General features: G+C 44.9%; 1 protein-coding gene across 3 annotated transcripts in view; it reads left to right on the top strand.

The window, feature by feature from the left end:
* The first annotated feature begins 2,417 nt into the window (after window positions 1–2,417).
* zfyve16 (zinc finger, FYVE domain containing 16) overlaps window positions 2,418–8,924 on the top strand; it is a 29,527-nt gene continuing 23,020 nt past the window's right edge. Inside the window, exons 1-4 of one of the 3 annotated variants that reach the window (XM_076303080.1) lie at window positions 2,418–2,824; window positions 4,286–4,393; window positions 4,914–6,979; window positions 7,888–7,984. In XM_076303080.1, the coding sequence (XP_076159195.1) occupies window positions 4,324–4,393; window positions 4,914–6,979; window positions 7,888–7,984 (2,233 nt within the window). In that variant the 5' untranslated portion in view covers window positions 2,418–2,824; window positions 4,286–4,323. Of the gene's footprint in view, window positions 2,825–4,285; window positions 4,394–4,910; window positions 6,980–7,887; window positions 7,985–8,924 lie in introns of all 3 variants that reach the window. The other 2 variants (XM_076303079.1, XM_076303081.1) reach the window with 2 other exon arrangements.

Here is an 8,924-nt window from a genome sequence, read left to right as displayed (position 1 = left end):
TTAGTGTATACTCACATTGTGACATTTTTATATCTAACCACCTAGTTGAGGTGTCATTAATGATCCAAGCAACCATGGGCTTTAGTTGCGCAGCCCAAAAATATAATTTTAGGCATGGTAAAGCAAGTCCCCCATCAGGTTTAGGGAGCTGCAGGGTTGCAAGTCGTATCCTGGGCCTCTTAACCTGCCATATAAAGCGGGATATCAAACGGTCCAACATACAGAATACTGGTTTAGGTATGGGAATGCGGAGCATCTGGGTACAGTAACCTTGGAAGCACATTCATACGGATAGATTCTATTCGTCCCAGCAGGGACAAGGGAAGAGAAGACCAGCGGGTTAAATCCTGTCTAATTTTATTAATTATTTTGTCATAATTAGCACTGTGTAATTTATCCAGCGTAGGTGTTATTACAATGCCAAGGTATTTAATATTTGCTTGGCCAATGAACTATTGTCACTATTGTCTTTAATTGTTTTTGTTTTTATAGCCTGAGTAGTTTCCAAATGTTTTGACATTGTCCATTAAAGCAGGAACCTGCTGGATTTGATAAGTACAGGAGCACATCGTCCGCATATAATGAGATCTTGTGTTCTTCTTCTCCTGCATTAATTCCGGATATGTTTGTATTGTCTCTAATCATTCGCGCAAATGGCTCAATACAAAGATCAAAAAGAGCTGGCGACAGAGGGCAGCCTTGGCGTGTACCTCTTTCAAGATTAAAAGGCTGTGATAGGTGCTCACTCTCTCCAATCTTGATCACCATCATCAGAACACCAAATGAGACCTTACAATGTTGTTTATTAACATGGTAATTATTAAGTAAATACATTTTACTTATTGATCTTCTCATCAATCTACACACAATCTAACAACAAAATAAACATGTGTTTGGAGTGTTTTGTAAATTTATGAAAATAAGACTGAAACATTCCATTTTATATAGGCCTAATTCCCACCCTTTGTTATGACGCTTGTAATTGAGCTCTGGTGCATCCTACTTCGATCAATGGTTCTTGAGATTGGAGTCCACCTGTGCCTAAATTATTCACTGGACATTATTATGAATGGCACACATCTCTTTATATAAGGTCTCACAGTTGATGGTATGTCAGAGTGAAAACCAAGTCACAAGGTCGAGAGAATTGTCCGTAGACCTGCGAGACAGGGTTGTGTGAAGGGTTGTGCGAAGACACAGATCTGGGGAAGGATGCAAGAAAATTTTACTTTTCTCTTAGACATTTTATTAGTTGTAAATTATTAAGTTATCATTAAGTTATTTTGTAAAGCTCACAAACATCATGAGATGCCTCCCTGAGCAAATAGGAGTATAGAAGTAGGGGAAACACTGAATACATTTTTAGTAGCCTGGATTAGATGTTAGTTTGATTGCAAGCAAAATTACACCCTGCAGTTAACAAAACCTTCCATACAGAAAGCCATGAGTTCAAAGAGACATCACAGGGTCAATAAGAGGCAGTAGGAGCAAAAACTACTGTTGTTGGTGGCGCACGCCACTTTTTTGTGCAACTTACAAATGATTCCAAATCTAACCCTAACCCATGGAATAGTTTACCCTGGAAAGAGATGGAATTGTCTCTGCGAGACACTCTGGCAATGAGCAATGATGCACGTTACTTTTTCCCCTTGCATCCCATGGAACCAATCAAATCATATCTGATATAGGCGGGCCAGAGGCGAGCTAAACTGATGACGACAGCGCTGCGTCGTTGGAAACATTGATCGTAGTGTTATCCAATTGCGTCGCAGTCCAGAATCATTCAGAGTAAACATTGGTCTAGTGTTATCCAATTGTGTGCAGATTTTCAAATGCATGCTTGGTGTCGCCCCTCGAGCTGGGCCATTACATTGTTCGTGGCCAGACCCTTAATCTTTCTAGATTATCAGGGTCTGAATTTTCCAGACTAGGAATAGTTGGCAAGTGGCATGTGACAATGGTGCAGGACAATAGTTGAGTGGCATATGGGACAGTGGCGCAGGACAGGCAAGTGGCACGGGACAGAGGCGTGGGACAGTAGGCAAGTGGTACAAAGTAAGAAGTGGCACAACATAGTAGCGAGTGGCACAGGACAGTGGCATGAGAGAGTAGGTGAGTGGCACCTACCACAGACAACTGTACAGTAGGCCTACAGTTTTTGCTCCAACTGCTACTGGAGGCAGGGCAGGTAGGCTATTGCCTCCCCTAGCTCCTCCCCTGTGAAGTAAATAAAACAAGCCAACTTCCGTTTGCACTGCAATAAAATGCACTAATAAATGGTCTTTACAATGTCTCTCTCTCTCTGCTGGATGATTCACAATGAAGGCATGAAGAATAGTGAGCTGTCAAACTATATTTGATAAAGTCAAAGGCCTTATGCATGTTAATGCATAGGCCTACATTGATTGTCAGAGATGGTAATGGGCAATGCACTACTGCTATATTGCCATTTTCCTTGAAAAATTGATTTGCGCAGCTACAGCGGTGAAAGACCATGGCCTTGCCATTCTAAATATGGAAAACAAGTGATTGAGATAACTCTTAACTCTCTTGTTAAGCAGTTTTTTCATATTTTCTGACTGTCGCAAAAAGACAGCACTATGTCTTTAAGGACCCTATCGTTCGGAATACACACCGGTACACGCATATTCATCTAGCTAGCTGGCTAAAATGGTCGTCGTCGGAAAGCAGTAGGTGTTTATGTGACTTTGAAGTTGTATGGAAATAAACGATATCATTGACATCTTCTGAAATATATCTGCGAGGATCTGAAGATCCAGACGACATTGCAACGGATGACAGCAGAGCTATGAAGCTTTTTTCGGTAGCGAAACACATTTGTTGCTTGTGTTAATGTTTAGACAGTTTGCTAACATTAGCGCATGTTAGCATGTCAAGTTGGTCAAGACGAGGATTGGCTAACTGGCTAGCCAGCCAAGCTAATTATACTGAAGATTCATTTTTCCATGCTAAAGACCTAATGGTGTCCTCTGGCTAGCTAGCTAATTATTGCGATAGTTAGCATGTTAGCTATTAAAGTTAGATCCCAAACATTGAGCAGGATGCAAAATTATGTCATATGTGTTAACTAGCCTGGTAAGTTGTTGAAGTTGACATAATACATTCTTTAAATAGCGAACGGTATTATTAGTCACTGCAAAATAAATATGTTGCCGTTGCTTTATGAAAATTATGTGCTAACGTTAACGTCTTCTTAGCAAACAGACATTCTAGGTCAATATCCAGCTAAGCTATAGTTAGCTAATAAGTTCACCTAAACATTTGGCTACAAACAGTCTAGCTTCTTAGCCATCAAGGTGCTATGCCATTTCAATTTGGCGCATACAGGTACTAGTTATCAAGCTAATATCAATAAATAAACATGAGGTGGCTTATCTGTGGTCCCAAGATGTTGTCTACGAGCAAAACAACATGTGTTTGACAAATGATTTGAAGATTTGTTGCTAAATTATGTACATAAGTTAACGTTAGCAGGCTAGCTGTGGTAGGGATAGCTAGCTAAGATAAGTGCCATTCGACTAGCAGTCCTGTAACAATTTAAGTTCATTAATGTAAGATTCATTGCTGGTTTGGATGTATGTATGTATGTCACAAGCAAACCTATCCAGCTGTATTGAAAACCTGATAATATTGATGGGATATTTGCCAGAAGACTAGGAGAGCGAAGGCGACCAACCATGTTTCCTGTGAATATCAGCCAAATTGATTTGGTCACTTTTTCATGCGTCACTGCAGTGAACAATATTAATTTTACCTGTAACGTTATATCACCAATGGTCATCAAAAGTTAATATGCCACTACGTTGTTTCTCAGTTAGACAATGACAGAGTTGTGTGAACCTTAATGGAAATATCCCGCCTCTGTTAAATGATAGCCTATCTGTCCCTTTTGTCCCAAGTGCTCGACACTTTGTCCATTTTAACAAAGATGGAAATCTGGCTGTTTGCAACCCACTCTCAACTGTAGCTGCCAACTTTTCCCTCTACCCTGGAGTGACATGCCTGTGCTGGAGCGCTTAGGCCTGATTATAGTGTTAGTGCTTAAAGTGTGTGGAGGACACAGGCCATTTGTAGCTGTGCTGCAGTAGATGATTGATTGTCTTTGTAGGCATGATGCAGCATTATGAAAATATATACTTGGTTTCGTTTCTAGATCTATTACAATATTGATTGTGTCCAGTGTGATGGAAGGGCTATCAGAGCTTCTAGCCCATTCAGAATGTGATGATACTGAGTAAATGATATCCCCATTTCTACTCCACAGGAATGTAAGGGGTGAGTGGATTGTCACATACCCCCAGGATGGATAGCTTTTTCAAGGCTGCTGTGTGTGATCTTGATAAGCTGCTGGATGACTTTGAATTAAACACAGGTGAGATTAAACACTGCCTCTGTGCCTACTGCTATATCTTTGTATGTCCACTCTGTAACGCTATCATTCTGCAAATTTTTTATGTGTAGCAGCATAGGTGCACTTTGATAGAGATAGTTGTGCACACTTGCAGTACACTATTTAGAATGTATTCAGTATTTTAGGAATATAAAAATAACAAAAAAACACACATCCCAATTCTAAAAATGGGTGCTGAACGAAAAGGGCAATACAAAGAGATAAGGAAGTCCGCTACACCAATAGTTCTAAATATTTAATGTAACGTTTTGGGCGTTAGCCCTTCATCAGAGGTTAGGTTAGGAATAACCTTGTGTTCCCTGATATGATTATTGGTTGTGAATGCTGTGTAGATGGTAAATATTCAATATTTTGTTCAATCTAGAGGGTTATGTTTCTGAAAGTGTAATAGGTAAAAGATGAAATGGGACATCCACAGTGGGCCTTGAGAAAAGCTAACCTTTGTACTCGATCTCACTTAATGTTTTTCTTTCTTCAGAAGAACTTGACTGCAAGCCAACTCCACCATCTGAACGCCCACCGCCACCTCCTTATCCAGGTGCCTCTCAGTGTTTCGTGCCTGCACCCTCCACAGTTTCCAACTCTCTGCCAGATGTCAAAGCCCTCCACTACTGCCCAGCAACCACCTCCTCCAGCGCAAACAAAAACCAAAGAGACCATGAGGCGAAAGAACAACCCCTGACTGGGGTAGATCTGCTTTCCTCGGTCGACAACCGGGCGAACAAGAGCCTAGCGCCTCCATGCCCAGACAGGGCCTTGAAACCTGTGTGCGATCTGGTCAACGACACCAGCTCTGCTACAGCGAACAGCCACGATGCCTTCAGAGAGCCGGAGGAGGCCGAGAAGCAGCTGGAGGAGGAGCTGTTGGTGGACTTCAGCAGTCCAGTTGTGGCCTTACCCATCAGAGGAGCTCATGGGTCAGGAATGAACTCGCTATCTGAAAGGCCTCAGCAGGGATCGGACTCTGCGAACTCACTCAGTCTGCTGGATGTGATCCTCCCTGCAGCTGTGGAGAGGTTAAGTGACCCCAACGAGAGCCTCCTGACCAACAGGAACCCTGAGCCATTACGTTTTGATGGCGTGGAAGTGCTACACAGCCATACATTACTTGATGGCACACACTGCTTGAAGGAACAAATAGAGGCACCTGTTGAAGGAGACATGGTTGCCCAACCTGTAAATCACAGTAAGGAGGAATGGGAAGAGGTAAGCTCTGTTGGCGATGGAGTTAATGCTGCTATGGAGGACAACGCTGCTTCAGCAAACACACAGCAGTCAGGCGATAGTTGTCCAAAGGAGTTGGAGAGCTCCCCTGCTGATGTGGAGACGTCCATGTCCTGTCTGCCCTTGGCCGTGTCCATGTGTGGCTCCCTGGTGACCTCTAGAGAGGCCTCAGAGGTTGAGGCCCACCAAGTTGAGGACAAAGCTGAGGCCTCTTCCTCTGAAGCTGAACCTGAGCAGCTGCCTGTTCAGCCACCTGTTCAGGAAATTCAGGCAAGTGCTCCCGCCCAGCCAGAGGAGTGTGTGAGTGTGGAGGACCCCGTTAGCTTAGAGGCGGCTGCCGAAAAAGTGGCTGAAATGATGTCTCCTACCTCGGTTTCCGATGTGGTCTCACCTGTTCACGTTAGTTCACCTGCTACAGGTGAGGTACCTGGCGGAAGACTGTCTCCATATGAGGAGATGGGCTGTGGGAGTCTGCCTGAGAGCAGCCAGTCACCACGCTCCGACGATGGCTACGGCTACCAGTCTGAGTTTGGCTTTGCCAACAATTACCTCCCCGAGAGTGAACAAGTCGCCATGGTGACCGACGAGGAACTGGACGCCTTTCTGAATGCCCAGGTGAACCCATCCCATTCGGAGATCTCCTCAGATAAATCAGTCGACGATGGATTCTCTGAGTTAAATGGCGACATGGATGTGGACACTTTGCTGGAAGGGGAGCTTCGGAGTTGCCCTGCCGATAGCTTTGCCTCTCCAGAGAGCGAGCAGTCTCTAGCCTGTGTGGAGGAGAGTGAAGGTTCAAATGCATCCACCCCGTCTCAAGACAGCGCACCTGGTACTCCAGGTATGTCACCTGCTGCGTGTGTCCCCAACACCATGTGCAACTCCACCCCACAGTCATACTTCGGGGGTGCCCGGCCGAAAACCCTCCCTGGCCAGGGCCCAAGGTCACCACCGACGAGGCAGAGCCAAGGAGAAGTCCAGGAAGCCTCCACTCCGGACGAACCCAAAGAAAACAGCATCCACACCCCACCTGGTGCAGAGACCCCTAGTCCGCAGCACGAGGTCCCCGGTTCTCCCTTTCCCAGCGAGGAGCGTTTCGAGTCCAGTCTGGACTATGACGAACTGTCAGAACCTCCCCCGTACCCTGGGAGGACGTCTGGAGAGGGGGCAGCGTCTCCTGACCAGGCAGGGCAGTCGGCGGAAGACGGGCTTGGGTCAAGGCAGCCCTCCTGGGTTCCTGATTCGGAAGCACCCACATGCATGAACTGCGGCCAGAAGTTCACCTTCACTAAACGGCGGCATCACTGTCGAGCTTGTGGAAAAGTAAGTCCTGAAGTCCATCGCCTCCAATAATTAAATCAAGTAATTAAGTTCACTACTGACAATCTATGAAGTAGCCTAGTCTTTGGCTAAAAGGGTCAAGGGAACTGTGCCTACTTTTCTCTATCTTGCTTAATCACCAAGCCAGAACTTCTGCTTTAACAATATTTTGTATCTCACTACTTAGTCATGAGACTATCTTCCTTATTCGGTGTAAAGACAGTAGAGGCAATATCCTTGTTGCGGTATGTGTGTTTGTTTGTGTATAGAGTCAGGTTGCAGATATACACTTTTGTTGGTGTGTGTGTGTGTGCGCGCGCATGTGCGTGTGTGTGTGCGTGTATGCCTGTTTGTTTATTTTTTGCTGTATATTACAGTATGTGAGTCAGGCCTCCCAGTGGGAATTGGGGAAGGCACGCTCCCGGCCTGACGTAAGCTCTTGTCCCGTCGGCAGCGGGCGGGTAGCGTGTTGATCTCCATCTCTGTGGAGGCTGGAGGAGAACACAGGCCATGGCCCCCAACAGAGCTGTGTGTCTCACACACACACACACACACACACACACACACACACACATGCACACACGTTACATAACACCACTCCTGGGTCCCGCTCCTCAGCCCAGCTAAATTTAGCGATGAGCATGTCCAGGAAAAAGGGACTGACTCAGCAGCTCCTAATTTTAGCTGCCATGGTCCTCACCAGGCTCCAAAGCTGTTATTTAAAGCCGTTAAAAAACCAATTATAAACGGCTCTGAAATTTAAGTGAGGGGATTTAAACTGGCAGGCTCGGGCTGTCTCACGGTTAATGCCGTGTTTGGAATTGAAGGCAGCATGTTAATAAAGATCCATTTGAATTCCGATATGATGCTAGTTAATTGCTGGCGTTGTTTTGTGCTTCCCCGTTCCGCAGGTGTACTGCACCGTCTGCTGCAGCAGGAAATGCCGTCTCAAGTATTTGGACAAGGAGGCGAGAGTGTGTGTGGTCTGCTATGAATCCATACAGAGAGGTGAGTGTCTATTTATGTCGGTTTGTTTATGTGTCTGTGTGTGAGCGTCCATGTTGTCTGCTGAGACGTGACACAGGGAGATGTGTGTATGTAGACTGCACTGGGGGGGGGGTTTCCCCAACTTCAGATTCTGAATCGTAGTGGCATGAAAGCCAGCCAAGGATGCTATTGGCTCCTTCCACAACCAATACGCCTGCTGTTCAGACGTAAACAGCAACCTGCAGGGTTTGTCTGCCTGAATACAATTAGGGCTGCACAATTAATCGATTATTTATTTATTTATTTATTTATTTATTTATTTAGATCAAAATCGCAATTTGAACTAATGCAATTAGCTAATCGCAAAGGCTACAATAAAACGAAGTTTGCCTAACTGATGTACTATGCTTCTCATGCACTAGGCATGCTCACCAATCAGAAGTGGCTCAACTTAAAGTGAAATTTGGAATATTGAACTGAAGCTTGATTTTCAAAAATGATTTCGCAAATCAAATCAAATCAAATTGCTATCGCAATATCGGTCAGAAATCGCATCTAGATATTTTCCCCAACTCGTGCAGCCCTAAATTCAATTGCATGTTTTGACTCCGCCCTCAATAGACTCACCTCAAGACACAGAGCAAAATGGGCAGGGCAACACACTGGGTAGCAGGGAGTGATGTAATCACAAATGTCGTCACTTAATGTCAGAGAATCGTTTTATTGATCGCTAAAGTCATGAACGTGTGCACTGAATCATCCCAGAGGGGGATGAGAGCAAGGGGAAGATCAGGCTTGAGATTAGACAGTCTCTTCCCAAGGTTAGAGGCCAGGGGGCCATTATGCTGCTGCATATGAAGTGCTGTCATATCCATAGAATAAATTGCTGCGCTCGAGTGGATGGAGGAAGTGTAATGGAATGTAGGTAACCTGTCTGTGGGGTTGTTTGTGTGGGTGTGTG

This window comes from Alosa pseudoharengus, unplaced genomic scaffold, assembly GCF_046254945.1.
Source record: "Alosa pseudoharengus isolate Yale_2024_CS ecotype anadromous, Long Island Sound unplaced genomic scaffold, YU_APseudo_1.1 YU_APseudo_1.1_scf_24, whole genome shotgun sequence".
Taxonomy (NCBI): Eukaryota; Metazoa; Chordata; class Actinopteri; order Clupeiformes; family Clupeidae; genus Alosa; species Alosa pseudoharengus.
The sequence above is the reverse complement of the archived record's forward strand: the minus strand, read 5'-3'. Positions and strand labels throughout refer to the sequence as shown.